The sequence below is a fragment of the Acinonyx jubatus genome, chromosome C1 (assembly GCF_027475565.1).
Source record: "Acinonyx jubatus isolate Ajub_Pintada_27869175 chromosome C1, VMU_Ajub_asm_v1.0, whole genome shotgun sequence".
Taxonomy (NCBI): Eukaryota; Metazoa; Chordata; class Mammalia; order Carnivora; family Felidae; genus Acinonyx; species Acinonyx jubatus.
The window spans coordinates 131,810,224-131,828,227 of NC_069381.1; the positions used below are offsets into that span (position 1 = coordinate 131,810,224).

Consider the following 18,004-nt stretch of genomic DNA (forward strand, 5'->3'; position numbering starts at 1 on the left):
TAGAACACGATTTTGATCATGGCCCTCAAACACCACTGACATCCACAGGGCAACAGGGACCCTGATGTTGAGTGGGCCACCACAATTTAAAGCAAAAAGACTAGGACCACCTGGATGGCTCAGTCGCTTGAGCGTCTGACTCTTGGATTTGGCTCAAGTCATGATCTTGCAGTTTGTGGGTTTGAGCTCCACAACAGGCTCTGCACTGATAGCATGCAGCCTGCTTGGGCTTTTCTCTGCCCCTCCCCTGCTCCTTCTCTCTCTCTCACTCTCTCAAAATAAACAAAATAATTAAAAAAATAATAAAGCAAGAAGGCTAAATAAAACAAAACAAAGACAAAATAAAACAAACTAGCTACCTCATCTTTTAGTCAGAAGTCTTTTTAAAATTTAGTTGACATTGCTTGAAGCATTAATAATGCACCTCCTTTCTGAATCATCTGTGTAATGAAAAATAGGTAGAAGGGCTTAAGAGTATGTAATTTTCCATTGTCACAAGGTAAAATATAAAATTTAAAATCAACAACAATAGAAGGGTGTTATGACATAAAGACACTTCCCTGGAATACAACTTTAAAGTCTTGAAAACAATCAACCAGTCTCCTAGTAAAGTACGGTAATCATAGCAGATGAACAGGACAGCAGGGCAGAATCTTTTTTAAATTCCTAAAGGATAAAAATGCACAGCCTTGCTGAACGAATATCCAGGGGGCAAGGACACTCTAAAGTTCAAATCCAATCTAATTCTCTGCTCTCTTTTATATTAGGGCCAAAAATGAATATTAACCATTTTTATTAACTATGACCCTCATTTTTTAAATACTAAACCCTGCTAGTGCAAAATGCTTCCAAATGTGGTGATATTTACTTTTCAATTTATGCATACAAGTTATGCAGATAAAGTTATACAGGCTTAATAAATTATGTAAGCCTCTATGATTTTTGCATTGAGTTGTGAATTTATATTCTTAACCACTGAAATTAAGAACTTTGCAATGTTATGGGGTGCCTGGGTGGCTCAGTAGGTTAAGCATCTGACTCTTGGTTTCAGCTCAGATAGTGATCTCTTGGGTTTGTGAGTTCGAGCCCCACATTGGGCTCTGTGCTGGCAGCACAGAGCCTGTTTGGGATTCTCTCTCTCTACCTGTCTCTCTGCCCCTTATGCACTCACACTGTCTCTGTCTCTATCAAAATAAATAAATAAACTTAAGAAAAAAAAAAGAACTTTGCAGTGTTATCTAATGCCTGTGGTACTAGCGCAGGCAGTGTTAAAATAAACTTGAAACAGAGGCACTGTTACCAATATGAAGGACCAGTGGCATGAAAACTGAAGAAAGAAGAAGACAGAGTTTCCATGAGAGCCAAATGTCTTGCTCAGAATTCTTATCTGATTTGGTTTCATTTTCCTGCATTTTTTTTTTCCTGACTTTCAGGTTTGGCTTCCCTTCATATCTATTTTGAGATTCTAATAATCAGAATATATTTTTAAAATATTTCTAATCATTTTCAGAATGTTCTCCCTAAGTCTAGTGTTTCTTAGGCTGCTGTTTGTTCACATGCTTTTAATTTAAGTAATCTTCTTGCCACTATGGTGGGCTGTTGGTCTATTCACTTGTCTGGCTTCTGCTTGTGTTTTTGTACTAAATACCCCCACATATGTTTGGTTTGCCTCTAGGTCCAGGGCCTCCCATTATTGTGGTGAGTTTTTCTGATTATGTGTTTCTCTTCACCTTCTCCAGCCCCACTTCAGCCCTACTTCTTAGCTGATAACCAAATCAGGCCAGTGCCTTCCTCTCTTCTTGACCAGTGGAAGACTTCAAGAAGGACTGAGTCAAAGAGAGCTACACAGTTCCTAAATAATGCAAAGTGAAATTAGTTTCTTAACAGGAAAAAATATATTAAAAAATTATAATCTTAGCAGTAACTAAAAATTACAGTACTTAGCCTAAGTGAGATATTGCTCTGGGATATTGATACCAAGTCTGACTGGCCATTTATGACATATAAGGTAGGAAATGCCACTTGGCTTATGGCTATTATTGTCCGTATCTCTATCTTTTACATCCTATCACAGACTTAGTACCTACCTATCTACAAAATAAACCATCGCTGGCGATAAGGCAGACTGATTTTTATAATTCATAGGGCTACCATCTTTGATTAATTCTGCTAAAGGAAAGTCAAGAATAGAGGCACACTTAGAAATATTTTTGGACCAGGGTGCCTGGGTGGCTCAGTCGGTTAAGCATCCGACTTCGGCTCAGGTCATGATCTTGCGGGCGGTGGGTTCGAGCCCCGCGTCGGGCTCTGTGCTGACAGCTCAGAGCCTGGAGCCTGTTTCAGATTCTGTGTCTCCCTCTTTCTCTGACCCTCCCCTGTTCGTGCTCTCTCTCTGTCTCAAAAATAAATAAATGTTAAAAAAAATTTTTTTAAAAAGAAATATTTTTGGACCTGATTTCTTCTAAAATTTTAAGTTATTCAAGACAAAACAATGAAAATAATGCACTTACCTCTGTGGATTTTGTTTAACTTCTCATTATGGCTATTTTCAACTGCATGCGATTTTTAAAGTAGATTAATAACACTTTACTTGGGAGAATTATTTCTGCTTTGTGAAATGACAGCATTTAGATATTTTCAATATTCTGAAATAGAAAATTTTTATGATTATTTGACTCATTTCACATATGATAATTTATTATCAGAAATGGGGCTATAACCATAAGAAACAGCATTAATATGCTTGAATACTGTGGATTGGCCAGAATTTTTTTAGAAATTTAAAATGACATATTTATGTATTATGGATTTACTAATGGCCCAGATTAAAGGAGAGTAACAAGGGTTAATAATCATAGTGGGAAAGTTTGGCTACACGAAAAAGATATATCCGTCCCAAAGAGCGCACTGTAAGTTGAGAAATGTATATTAGGTCTCTAAGATATAATCACAATACTTTAGGTTTTTTTTCATTGTCATATCTACTAGGTATATGGTTTTCTTTCTTTTTCATAGGCGCAAAGACTTGACCCAGTTTGTATCTTTACGGGGATTCTTCTAAGACCTGTCGACTTATTTAAGAAAATAGCCCACTGAATTTCACATTAGGAACAAACCGCCTAGTGTTCAGACAATGCCTGACTTGACATGGCAATGTGTACAGGGAGTGTGCTGGTGACACACGTGGGAGAGGCATGCTCCTGCTGACACTACAGTTTCATTCAATTCAAGTGTTTCTGTAAAAAAAAAAAAAAAAAAAAAAAAGTGTATTCTAGGAGAGAAAAATGCTCCCTCTACCCCCTACATTCAACAACTGATCTATAAAATAAACTGACAACACACAGATTAATAAGAAATAATAATTAATATTTATTAATTGTTAATATTATATGCATGAGAGCATGGCAGGAAAAAAAGTGAAAACCAAAAAAAAATTGGTGACATATGAGAGCTTATATATCATTTTAAGAGGGGAAGAGGAGGAAAATGTAGGCCACATAGAGGAGAATAAATTATTTTTAGGAAGGATGTAAAGCACTTAGAAGAATAGATGGGGGACCTGAGAGTTTGTGACAAAGTCATCTGGGTGTGGTGTTGACTTGTAGGCTCCTCTCTGGAAAAAGAGTCAATCTTCCCTGGTTGATGAAATTCCTGGGGAAGGATTGATGATAGTTGAGTTCCCTTGGAGGACCTGTCTTCAGGCAGATGGGGGAGTTCAGAGGAATCTAGTCCCTGCACCTGCTGTTCATCAGGTGCCTTCAGCTCAAGGTATTCTTTATGCCAAAGAGGCAAATTTTAGTGTGGCATAGTCTGCCGGCCTTCAGCATGAATAAGAAAGTACATGGAATTACATGTTACAAAGATTTTCCTGACATCTGTGTTGGCCAATCATTAATGTCTTATTTATTTACTCATGGGCGGGGCTGGGAGGAGCTTTAAAAAGCTGGGCTAATTTTTATTTTGTAGGATGGTTAAAGCATGGTCCTATTTCAAAGAGGATCCACTATTAACTTCCTAATAGGCTTTTATGTCCTGAGATCTAATTTCGTGAGCAGGTAGCACTCCATAGACATCTCAGAGAGCACCTCACTCAGGGGGAATGATTTATGCCTCAATGGGGAGTGAAATGTTTGCCACGCTCTTTTCCTTTCCAGCACTTGTAAAAGAACATTCCAACTGTGCTGCAAGTATTTTAGGCAGTTTTGAATGAGAGCAATACCATCGTTTTCTCTGATACATATGTTTAAACTTGCACTGTAATCTACATCAACTCTTTATAAAGACAGGCCACTTTAGTTGGAGTTTATTGGGGTAACAACTTCCTAAATACATTTCACTACCCCAGGCTAGTAGACTGACAAAATGAAGAAGCAGACTCTGTGTGTGATATTTTAAAGGGGGGGAGATGGCAAATGCATTGCAAGAAGAAACATACTCTTAAAGATTATTGCCACGGTGTCTACCAGAGTGAGAAGTAGGTGGCATAATATTCTGAGATATAAATTCTCTGAGGCAGAACATAGAATTTTACTACCTAAATGTAATAAGATGTATTGTGCTATCAGCAAGGCCACGGAGCTCTGTGTGATTAAAATAAAAAAGGATCCAAGTATCTGCCTTTAACTACCATTTAATGATAATGATTTTTGTCTTTAGCATTTATATTGGAAGTCAAGAAGAGGCAAGCTGCAGGCTATCTAATAATAATATGAATAATAATAGCTAGCAATTGCCCTTCTCTTCCTCCTCAGTTCTTACAGTCTCTGTTTATCCTCAAAGAAAGTCCTCTTCCCTCATGTCAGTTTATACGGTAATCAAAATATTAGTTTAAAAACTGCATTGTAACCCACATGCCCAAGAAGGGAGTTGTAGCATTAGATTTACGTTAGGGAATAGTCAGAAAAAGGGTGTTACATGTTATTCCATTGCAATCCTTTAAGGTACATATTGCCACCCATTTACTTTTGCTTTTACAGGCCTTATCAGCTTCTAATACATATAGTGTCATAACCAGTGGTGACCTGGAATTGGCTGTGACCAGGCAATGAAAACCAGTCATTAAATATTCAGGAATATTGTGGATGCCAAGAAATGGACCACAGGGAATATTCACACCGTCAAATCAACAAAAGCTAAAAACAGGGGTCCTTTCCTCTTGTTACCTCACTGCTCTCTCAGGGAGAAAAAAAAATTCCCCATATCCTTCTGAATTCTTAGCTGAGACCCCTATAATAAAAGATCAGCAAGAGAAAAAAACCCCACATTTATTAGCATGTATACCTTACGTACACACGGGAGACACGTGCGGGGGGAAAAGAACTCCTTGCAATGACTTAGAATTCAGGCTTAAATCCTATCTTAATAGGGAAAGAGGAGGAGGATAAGAGGAGAGGCCACAGAGGAGAGAATAAGTGATTTTCAGGACAGATGAAAGAGCCCTTAGGAGGATAGATAAAAGATAGAATAGATTGTGACAAAGCCCAACTGGATGTGGTGTTGACTTCTAGTCCCCTTTCCTGTGACAAGAGTCAATCTTTTCTGGTTGATGAAACTCCCAGGGAGGGGATTGATGACAGCTGAATTCCTTTTGGGGATCTGTCTTCAGGCAGATAAGGGAGTTCAGGGACAACCTCTCCCTGTATTAGCAGTTTTTTTTTTTTTTTTTAAGCCTGCAGCTCAAGATAATCAATACACCACAGCGACATGTTTCGGGGGGACATATTCTGCCCCCCTTCACCTCTGACAGCATGTTTACCACGTCAGCACTGCCAGCTCACTGGATTTCAAGCATAGATCCAGGCACAGACCGCACTACACAAAACATACATGCTTATGCCTTTCCTACAACTTTATGCAGTCTTCAGATTCCTAAAGAATTAAGGACAGTCTAGTTCAGAGTTCCCTAAGGCACAAGTTTGAAACAGCATATGAAGTCACTCCCCACCTTGATTCTTTGTTTCAATTCCTTTCTGCCTATTTCAAAAGTATTTGCCTTCCTCATGTAATGGAAACTTCTTGAAAGTTAAAGTTCTCTTAGGCATTTTGTGTTTCGTCATTATGCCTAACGGGGATATTTACTTACTAGAAGAATAAAATTGAGCTATAATATGGTAGATGTAATTGGTAGAAAACAGGTCAAGATACAGTGTTTGCTTTGATTATTGCCAAGTTTATTTATCTACTTAAAACGTCATCATGAGTGTAGTCATGTTATATACACTCTTATTTAGTTTACAGATTGTAGCTGTATTTAAAAACTGAATTCATAATCATTTTAATCTTTAGCCTCAAAAAATAGTAGCTATGTTTTAGTGTAGATACTACTTACTATATGCTTACAGGTATACAAGTAGAATGTTCAAATAGTCTTGAAATTTTCAAAATAAAGAAGAAAAAGGAACATCTTAGATGCTAAAATAGAGAAAAAAAATGGAATAGTACATGGGCAGTCTCAAGTACCCTCCAAGAAACTAATAATGTTTATGTCCCTTTCCAATTTCAGGGGAGCCTATGGTCATGAGATAGGGAAACGTCCTTGGATTACAGGAGATGAGACTATTTTAGGCCTTATGAATGACATTGTAGGTAAGTACAAAATGGATTTTTCCCAAACGAATCATAAAGGCATTACCATTTAGATATAAACCTGGATTATAAAGTAAAAATCTTATTGAAGAACATCCTGATTTTCTATTTTAACCCAATAACGTAAAGAGTGAGGATACCTTTGAGACCTGGTGGCTATAGAGAACATAACTGGGTTATTTAGTACAGAAGTAAAATAGTTTATTATTTTTTCTTGTGTATTTTAACAGTAACATTTACTCTCCAATAAAAAACACATGCATTGTATTTATTTGTAATTAAATAAATCTCATAAAAATCAACTTAAATTTTCTAATACTTCATTATACTTGATAAAGTAAACACTAACCTTTACATGCTAAAATCCTAAAATGCCAAGCAGGGTTTGGCTTGTTTCAGTTTGATCCATGGTGATAAATTTCAAGTTAAGCTGAGAATTATTAGAAATAATACGGTTGATGCTGTTCTTTGGTTTATGTGTTTCCTAAAATGAGTTGTATGTACTCTAGGTAATATTCAAGGAAAGTTTTAGATGGTGAATATGTTAACATTTTGAAAAAAGTTATTTAATTGGGGGGGGAGGGGATACCTGGGTGGGTCAGTCAGCTGAGCATCTGACTTTAGCTCAGGTCATCTCCTGATTCACAAGTTTGAGCCCCTCATCAGGCTCTGTGCTGACAGCTCAGAGCCTGGAGCCTGCTTCAGATTCTGTGTCTCCCTCTCTCTCTGCCCTTGCCCTGTTCGTGCTCTGTCTCTTTCTCTCTCAAAAATAAATAAAATTTTAAAAAAATTAAAAAAAAATATTTAATTGGGTTAAATATTCAGCATTACTTGAAATCTTGTATGATATTTATGGCATTGAACAAAAAATTAATGATATTTAAACAATTGGAGTGCTATTATTTGGAACTATTTGGAGGAAACCTCAAACTTCCATACTGCCTTTTCAAACCTCACTCCTCTACAGACAAGTATAAAAATATCTTTATTGCCTCATTCCAATTGTATCTTGGTCAGTGATCAGAAAACCAAAGCAATGTGAGCTGGGACAAAGTAGAATTAGAGTGAAGAAAGTAAGACTTACACCTGAAAGAATTATGGCAATTGGCACACCATGTAAACCTGAGGAATAGTTTGTCTGTTCAAAAAATAATTATTGAGCCTCTGCTGATGTCTGTCAGGATTTGTGATAGGCACTGAGGACAAATGGTGAGTAAGTAAAAGAGTGAGTAAGAATACTCAACACCCTTATCCCATGAGGTGTCCTCATGGGACTCCCATTAAAGGAAGATACCAAAAAAAAAAAGTAAAATTAATATATATACATAATCTATACATAACACAAAGAAATACAAAACAAAACAAAACAAACATTGGGACTAGTGCTTCAAAACAGAGGTAATTTCCAGTTAAAGATAGAGGACTGGACATGCATTTAAGTGTTCTTTTTACTGAATTCTCACTAAACAACTTGTAATGAAATTAAAAAATAATAATAATAAAAAAGTGTAAACCCTGAAGAAGAAATAGAATAGCAAAGGAGATTATAGCAACATTTTGGGAGTTGGATAGCAGGTGGACAAATGGTAACTGCTTTTGCAAAATAAAATTAAATTAACCAAATCTTAATCTCTCAATGACAAAAAATGGAAAGCCACCTGCTTTACACTGCAGAGCCTTCAAAAGTTTGGGAATTACAATAAGCATCTCTAAAAGTGTGAGTAAAATAGGATGAAAACAGAGAGATGTGTTGTAAGTCTGTTTAAAATTCAGTTAGAATGCCAGCTCCCTTTGCCCATTCCATGCTGTCAGGTGAGTCCTCCCCCCGCTGGGACTGCTGGGTGAGTCTCTGGCGAAGGGAAAAGCAGGTTCCAAAGGGAGGATATGTATACTATATTACTCTGCTCAGGCTGCCATAACAAAATACCATAGACTGGGGGGTTTAAACAACAGACATTTTCTCACAGTTCAAGACAGAGGCCAGAAGTCCAAGATCCAAGCATTGGTTTCTGGTTGGACTCTCTTCCTGGCTTGTGTGTGGCTGCCTTTTGTGTCCTCCTCAGTTGGCCCTTCCTCTGTGCACACTCATTGAGAAAGAGATCTCTGGTGTCTCTCTTCTTGTAGGGACATCAGTCCTGTTGGATTAAGACCTCACCTTTGTGACTTCATTTAAACTTTATTACCTCCTTTAGGCCCTGTCTCCAAATACAGTCACACTGGAGGTTAAGGCCTGACCATAGGAATTTCAGCAGGACACAGTTTAGTCTATAACAAATTCCTTGGTGAAAACAAAAGAGTTAAATAAATGTTTACCTGCCTCTGTTCTAACTTAGCATCCAGTATCTATGCAGGAAACTACTAACGTCTTCTCTGTGATATTTGGACAACCTAAAGATTCTGACATGAGTTTTCCCAATACAGTGGCTCAATAGGGTCACCTTACAGCAAACCCCATCACATGCACAGTGGAAAAGACACTCAAGTGTGATGTAGCCCAAATTACCAGACTTCTAAGGAAAATCTATTTTTAGTTTTGTGTTAAATAGTGTTACATATTCATAAAGTTGAAAACAAATAGAAGGGTTGCAAGCAAAAGCAAGTACTATTTCCTGCTAGCCATTGTTGAGTAATCATTATACCATATACATTTCTGTTTTATGTGGTTATATTATAGGATCAGAATATTGACTTCTCATTTAAAATAACAGATTTAAGTACAAACTGAAAGGGATCCCTTCTATTTGTAACACATAGAAATGATAGGAAAAACATTAGATTTACAGACTTATAGCAGCACTAAAAAAAAAAAAAATCAATAGAAATCTCTATAGACCAGAAATACCTCCACTGCTCAACAAAGTAGCAGTTGGAAGCCTGGAAACACAGTTTGGAGGCAGCACAAGGAGACAGGCTGAGTGTGCAGGGCTTGAATCCAGACCTTTGCAAGGAGCCCTGGGGTGAATCTGCATAGCTCTCAATGCCTGAGGCTGGGACCCATGGGCAGAATATTGGTCAGCCAGGGCAGGTATGAAAACCTAACATCTCCTACCAGACCAATCAGGTCCTTGAGAACACAGAGCACTTGATCAGGTGTCAGCATTATCCAGAGGAGTGTATATTCTGATGGAGGAAAGTCCTTGATTATATTTAAGGATGTGTTAAATCGTTGTTCAATAATGCTTCCATATGGGTTCATTTTTTTTAGAAGCTAATTATATTCATTCAAATGTCTAACATAGAAATAAAAAAAAACCTGAAGAAATCCTGGATTAATTTGACCTGAGCATATATGTTTTCTTTAGCTGTGGATTGTTTTTTTCTTTACGAGGTTTGCTTTCAGAACATAAACTGCATTCTAATCCTGTTGTTTTGTGCTTAATATTTATCATCCTCTAAAGACAAGTTAGGATATTTATATACAGGCCAGGCAAGTGGGAAGGTAATATTATTTTGTGAGATTTATTTATGAAGCCAATAAACCCTGCAAAAAGATTTCCTTTGACCATTTAAAAGTTTATAGCTCTGTTGAAACTTATTAAATATGCAAGTATTTTGTTGCCCAGCAAATGCATCACAGCAATCACTGAAATTTTAAACGAGCCACCTCTCATTATAATTACTAAGGAAAATGAAAAAAAAAACCCACTAACTAGTCAGATTTATTTAGACAAGTAAAAGGATTGAATGTATTAAAAAATTAAATATATATATTTATCAACTCTACTTTTATGGATTTTTCTGTGTCTTTGAAATACCATACAAAGTTATCACACATATGGGACAAACTTCTTTGTTTTTTGTGGTTTTGTTCTTAATGTTGTATTAACTGAATTATAGACAGTTGATCCTAATGATATGGGTTGTAAAAGATAACAATTACTTCTTGAAATGAGCGCAGTCACGTTTGTAGACATGGAGCTCAAGAAACATTATGTATTTTGTTTATAGATATATGATTGTTAGTATATATCATAAGTAACTGTTATATATAGTAAGTATATGTATTAAATGATTTACATAAGGTAGATAGTCTTATTGAAGTCTCAAGCCTCATATGACAAATATGTTGTAAAATTTCTTTTGAAATGTCAGTGAATGAAGGTGATCTTTAGTTTAATTGTGATTTTATTACATGTCTGTTTTGTTCTCTACAATTTGTGTTTTATCAAGAGAAATATTTCTACTATTTCTTATTGACCAAAGGAATATGAATTGACTGTGTCTACAAATGTGTATTATAAATGATATTTTTAAAACTTGGTACTTTTTTAAAAAAAGTTTTAGTCACTATTATCCTTCAATTTTCTTTACTTTTTTCAGTTGTGTATATTAGAGAAATGGTTCTTAAGACAAGTTGAAAAATGAATAAGTTCACACTGTTTGTTTTATTAGGAATAGATCGTTTTAGAAAATGTTTTTACATATATTTGTATTTATCTTGTTTGTTGTAAATCCCACCCAGGTTCCCTTTTTGCCTGGATTCCTAGGAAATTCTGAGAAAATTTGACTGAATTGGAAGTAACAAAAACATTTAACAGTTTTTGTTTGTTTCTCATCTGCATATATTGTACTCTAATGCTATTTTTTATAATGCTCCCTCACTTTGTAACCAAAGAAACCTCAAATCCTGGTTGGAAGTAGATGTTGTATAAATCATGAAATAATTAAAATAATTATATGGTAAGCACAGTAAAGAGCAGCAGAAGTCAAATTTATTTTTGCTAGTTGCCAGCTACCTAAATGTGTCATGAGCAAACAGACAAGTTGTATAGTTGGGGCAATGATAGAATCTTCCAGGTTCTTAAAACCACAGCCTTTATTTCACCATAAAATTTCCCTAAAAGAAGTAGCAGGAGGGTAATAAAAATTATTACGTGTACAAATTGATAGAGTAGTTGGAGAGGAGGAGACAATTAGCACCTACATTTTTTCATAGACATAGAAAAGAATTCCAATTTCAGATGAGCAGAAAAACTATTAATAAAACATTTTATATGGAGCCAACAATTTTGCAAAACATGGAGTAAATTCCCCTTATAATTAATGTCATATTATCAAGATGCTAGAAATAGAATTGCTGAAGAATATTATTAGTATTATTATTAAGCCTACTCTTCCCTGGGTGCATAAAAATCACAAAGGGCTAGATACATGCATTTCAGCTTATAAAAATGTTGTAATGTGGACATAAATTTGCTTTATGAAACTCATGGTTGACCCTCTGAGAAGCAATAATTCCTGGAAGCTGTCTCCAGTTACAAATCCTTAACCATGCACTAGCTACCTACAGAGGCGGCAGGAATTTACTACTTGAAACACAGAATGGAAAGTTCTGAGAGTTAGCCTAACTACAAACCTTATAAATAAGCAAATCCACAATAACATTTGCATCTGCTTAATAAATTATACAGAACATGGATGGCAGGTAGGAGATCCATCATGAATCCTCTTATTAAACACTAACCAGCTGGGGGCCCTATCATCTTCTCTTGGCAAAATATTTGAAATTAAACTAAAATTAGAAACATGCAGAGAAATGTTGGTAATGAACATCAGCCTCCTATATTTAACTTACAGGGAGTTGATAATGTATGTAGACAATGCTTCCCAATGTAATCTTGAAACTTTCTTTTTTTCTAAGAGAGGGTGATCTTCTAAAGTAAAGATTTTCAAATCTTGATAAGCTTTCAGGAAGTTTAAAAATGTTTTTACCCTGCAATGCGGATAGTTCTTGATGTGTCAACATTAATTCAAAAAAAGCTCTTAGGAAAAAGAAAAAGAACAAGGAAAACCATCTTGAAAGAATTTCAGTTTGTTTAATTTTTAAAATTTTCTTATGGCATGATGATGATACTGAAATATCTTAGAAGAACAACTGTTGGTTTCAGAAATGCAATTTTAATCAAAAGATAGGTCAAATAGGTAAATTTTCCTTTAAAAACATGCTAAAAAAGTCTGATTTGTGGTCCTTTGATGTTAAGAACCCTTGATTCTTCAGTGTTTTTAGGTTATATTTGAAATAAGCATTTCCATTAATGTTCTGAAACTTTAATATTTGCACCATCCTCACATATACCTGCATACATATGCACACACATTAAATAGACTGTCTCCTTCACAAAGTTCACTAGCAGGTAAGGAGATCTTTTTTGTGGAGTACTTGGTTGAATTTGGAGTGTTCTAAGATGAGATAATTTTTGTGCATCCTGACAGATAAATTATTCAAGACAGTGAGGGATTATTTACAAAGAATTGATCCAACCATTAGTATGCCATTGAAAGTGGGGGCTAGGGTGGGCTAGAAGCAGGGTCAAGTGTATGTCTACATTAATTGTGCCTAGCACAAACGGTTCATTCCATTCTTTACACAAAAAAAATTAGGTTATCCACAATGAACACTGTATTGTCTAGAGGACTAAAATTTTCAAGAAATCTACAGTCATTTTAATCAGTGTAATTGTTAAGCAAAAATAGGATGTCTAAACTTCATCAGAAAGTCTCCCTCCCTTCCTGCCTCTTCTATTTCTTTGTTTTCATTTTGTGGTAACTAACGTATTGAATTCTTTTTTCTTCTCATTACATTCTTTCAGATGCTTCTGTATCTATGAAATCTCCTCTCTCTTTATATTACTTTTCCTTCCTTTTCTCCTTTCACTTTTCCTGCCAAAATATTTTTTGAAATAAATGTTTTTCAGAAATGATGCATGTAATTAGCTTCAGAGAATTAAAGATAATATTACGTTAGATATCTTAGATAATGTTTTGTTTTAGAAATAACAGTAAAAAATCATACCATAATGCAAAGAAACAAATATAGTAAAGCTGGCAGCAGTTATCTTACATATTTCCAAAGGATTTTCATATTGTAGGAGAAGACATATGCCACTATATGCAACATAAGGTTATCATATTCATATCTATCTTGTATGTCTAGGACAAATTTTATTTAGTGCTAGGAATGTAGAATGAGATTGGTCTCACTGACTCTTGACTTCAGACGCTGTTCACCTTAACAAATGACCAGGGATATTTCTCTAACCAATTGTTTACCAACCTTGCACATCAAATGATCAAATGGAGAAATCTATCTGCTAAATGCAACATAAAGTTTTTCTTGACTAGATGACTGTGTTGAAATATAAATTTCTAAGTTATAAACTTATTTCTAGTGGCCTCTCCTCAAGTGAATTTATCCTAAAATCTATCTATAAATTAGATTAATTATTGTACTTATTGTCTCTTCTTTTAAAATGGAACTCTAACAGAAATATCTCTTTGGATATGAAATATGGGATTTGTATTGTACATGTTCTCTAACACCTGGTACAGCTTTACAAACATTAAGGCACCCATTTTTGTCAGTGGTGGTTAAATAGATTTTTCCTATTCCACAGGTCTAATTGCTTTTAAGAGACATCATAAGAACTAAAAATAAGGAAGTATTATTATTGTCGTTGTATTACTCTGAGTTCTTAAGTATCCAATATATGTTTTGTCTCTCGGTCTATTTCTAGCACTCAAACCCTCCTTACTAAGAATGAGATCAGATTATGATTGTGTAGTGGATATATTAATTTTGCATGTGTTCTCCACCAGATGATACCTATCTATATTAATTATCTTGTATCTCGGTGTGTATGAATAAATCCCAGAGCTATTTAGGTCTTTGTATTTTGCTTCCTAGCTCTTTTGTCTTATAAACTACTATGTCTCACTGCAATAACAGTGAATTATGTTTGGCAAAGTAGCTGTCTTTATTAAAGATGCGTTTTAATTGGACATTTGAAACAACCAGCTTTAAACCTGTGATTGGCCTTGATTTCTTTCGAGATACACTTACCACAAAAATGTACTCTGTGGGAATTTGGTAAACTACCTGATAATAGGATAAATCATTTTTAGTTTACAGGAAAAAGCAAATGCTTCATTATTTTGTTGCTATTATTTACTATATCAAAAAGTAAATATAATTTTAGCTAGCTATGTGCATGTGAGTCCAGATATCATTTGGCAAAATGAGTCAAGCGGGAAAACTTCCATTTCTTTGTGATGACACATCAAATATGTCCTTATCTCTAAAAGCATTAAGGATGAAGGAGCAAAGCCTTCCGACTTTGTTTTTCCAAGTAACTTTAGCATGAATAGAAAAATCTAAATTATGATATGTTTACTCTGCAGGAGCCAATGAGAAAGAAATAGCCCTAATGAATGGTTTGACTGTTAATTTACATCTTCTACTGGTAAGTTTCCTTTCCCACCAATGTTTAGTATACACTCATTTGTAGAATCTGACATTTTTCTATCTTTAATTCATGAGCATCTGGTGGTTTACTTATTTAAAAATAAGTTGTGAGGTTATTTTCATTTTTACCAGGAAATGCTGGACTATGATAGAAAGGCTTCTTCATAATCATGGGAGAGTTGACTCTTGCTAAGAGCTTTAAAATGATGAACAGTTCTTATCTCAGAACATAAGGAATAAAAGTCACAGTGGGTTAAAAGCAAAACTGCTTGCAGGCACACAAAACAATGATGTACAAATGCCAGCAAACACTGAGGTTTTCAGAAAGAGTTTTCCAGTATGCTGGACGTTAGCAGGGTGGGATTATGGATCAGTTATGTTTTTGTAGATTAATTCTGGAGGAGTAGGTTAAAAAAGAATTAAAAAATAAAACTAGCTTGGAGAAAAGGGATCTAATACCTTAAATGAGTTACTGTATTTAAACTGTTTCATACTGCCTAAGTACTTAATAAATATGTATACCTTAAGATGTCAAATATATTCTTGATTTGGAATATGGTGCCTATAGTAACTGCTTGATGCTTTGAAAAATATTTTCATTTTTAAGCAAGTTTTTGGAAACATGTCTATGTAACCAAGGTGCACAATGACCATATCAATATTTTATTTTAATGAAATGAAGAAATGATTATGAAATATCTCCAGAAGGACATGTTCATGAATTATGTTAAACATGATGGTAAATAGCATAGTTTTAAGTCAGACGCCCTGCCTGGGGTTTGATTCTTAGCTAAGTAACTTAATGTCTGTTTGACCTTGGACAAGATTTTAGTGATTTCTAAATCTTTATTTTCTCCTTTGTGAAAATGAGAACAAGAGTACCTACCTTGCAGGTATACACGAGGGTGAAATGTGATATGTGAAAATTGCTTTAGCACTTGGCCAATGATTAACACTGAGTTAACAGCAGCAATCATTCCATTGCTATTGTTGTTATTGTTATCTTCTAGGAACTGTGGGGGGGAAAGAAAGGCCCCCCTGAACAAATAAGCCACTTCTCCCTGGTGCCAAATGTCTCATGTCAGGCCTGAGGTACTTTTAGTTGGACCTAAAATAAAATCTCATAAACTCATAAAGCAGTGGAAATATTATGTACCAGAAACCAAATCAACAGCCTAAGATAAATCAACATAAGTAAGATTTATATAGAACATGATATTTCAGCCTCATGATAGAGAAATCACCATTAAAAGCACTAGGAAGATAATTTATCAATTAAAATTTAAATAAAGTTTGAGAATTTGTTTTTATCTGATTCACATTGTCTCCCAAATTTGCCTTTCCATTGATAAATTAATGAACCAATACCTTTATCTTTTTTGTAATTCATTGGAAATAAGGCTAATTGGCAGAGGTACCCTTGATAGACATGCAGACGTGTAATTAAGTAATGCTGGAGATGTGTAATTAAGTAATGTGGTATACAATGAACACAGGTATAAATTGTGCATTAATGCTTTTCTCAATAAGTCCATTTCATTGCAGCTATCATTTTTTAAGCCTACACCAAAACGGTATAAGATTCTTTTGGAAGCCAAAGCCTTCCCTTCAGATCATGTAAGGATTCTTCAAATTATATTTATATTCTTTCTACTCTTCCTAGAGGAGCACACCATTTGCCTGCTTTGAATGTTTATTCACTAATCTCTTCCAAGTAACCTTACAATAAAAACATCTGTCAAGTGCTTTTGATTAGGCATTTTTAAAATATAGAATGTAGCTTTTTTTTTTTTTCCTCCTGTTCAAGTAAGACATGTGTTAGGGGAGGAAAGGATTGAATAGGAACATTGATTTATTAGTCTTTTTAAAAACATTGAGTGAACTGCTGGTTTAAATCAAGTGCAGTTATAAATGTTTTATTAACTCTTGTTGCTGTTTTATTTTATGAAATCAAATCAATACATACCCCAGTGCTTAACCCATCAGCTACATAGAATAAGGATATAAACTTTTATTTGTCGATAGCATGCTAGCATAATTATTGCTGCTTTATTATTGAAAAAAAATATTCATTAAAGATTAAAAATTTTTTTTGTTGTTCATTAAATCTTGCTACTTTAAGAAATTTTATTGTTCCAGACAGAGACACAACTAAAAGTGTATTGCGTGTTTCAGATTTAGTGCTAGACAAATTTGATTTCTGTCTTTCTGTTATCACTGCTAACTATTCTAACCCACATCTTGTAATTTTAAGTCATTTAATCATATTAATAGCCATTACTTCACTAAAAAGGATGAAAACCCTAATATTAATTATTGCTTAATAATTATATATTATTGACATTATTAATCAAATTAATCGCCATTACTTCACTAAAAAGGATGAAAACCCTAATATTGAGAAAAATTCAGGATCCCTGTAATTTCCTGTTCCCATTCATATCCTGTAGGCTCAGGGAAGGGAAATTTCTGATTTTCTTTCCTTTTATTAGTTACTCTTTTTAGGGTAAAGCCTTTCTTTTTAGGGTAAGCCCTTTTTATACTCTAGTTCAAACATAGCAAGTCCACAGTACTCACTCTGGTTATTTTGTAAGCTCCATTTTTGACTTGTTAGGTGACAAAACATCTTCTAAAAATCACTTGGAACACCCTAAAGTCTAGATGAAAAATGTAGTGCTTCAAGGAATGTTCATATTCCTGTGTATAAACTATATTAAGCAGTTCTCTGATGTGTTCTGTTTAGTCACTTTTAACCTTGACCTTAAAGTTAATATAATAGTGTGCTTTTATTGTCATTTTATTATCTCTTTTTGGAGTTATTTTAATGTATTTCTGTGCATTGGACTTGATTTAATAAATCATTCTTCTTTTCCAGTATGCTGTTGAGTCACAGCTTCAACTACATGGACTTAACATTGAGAAGAGTATGCGGATTGTAAAGCCAAGAGAGGTATGAGAGAAAGATAAATAAATATTCATTATGCTTCTATTTGGGATTGATTTTTTTTCTTCAGTTTCCTCAGAAGTTTATTATCTTCATTACTTTAATAGAACTTTCAAGAAAATATAAAAGACCTATACTTCTGTTACTGTTAGCTAATTTTGCCTACAATGGAGAATTAACTCAGAAGTGTATTTATTTTCGTGTTTCAAGGGATGGTCATGTTACAAGCAAAC

The 18,004-nt window shown here is 34.7% G+C and overlaps 1 protein-coding gene across 4 annotated transcripts in view; it reads left to right on the top strand.

The window, feature by feature from the left end:
• KYNU (kynureninase) overlaps positions 1 to 18,004 on the top strand; it is a 115,356-nt gene that overhangs the window by 26,875 nt on the left and 70,477 nt on the right. For all 4 annotated transcript variants that reach the window (XM_053214986.1, XM_053214987.1, XM_053214985.1 and 1 more), the window contains exons 4-7: positions 6,503 to 6,585; positions 14,764 to 14,825; positions 16,373 to 16,444; positions 17,703 to 17,777. In XM_053214986.1, coding sequence (XP_053070961.1) covers positions 6,503 to 6,585; positions 14,764 to 14,825; positions 16,373 to 16,444; positions 17,703 to 17,777 — 292 coding nt within the window. The remainder of the gene's footprint in view (positions 1 to 6,502; positions 6,586 to 14,763; positions 14,826 to 16,372; positions 16,445 to 17,702; positions 17,778 to 18,004) is intronic.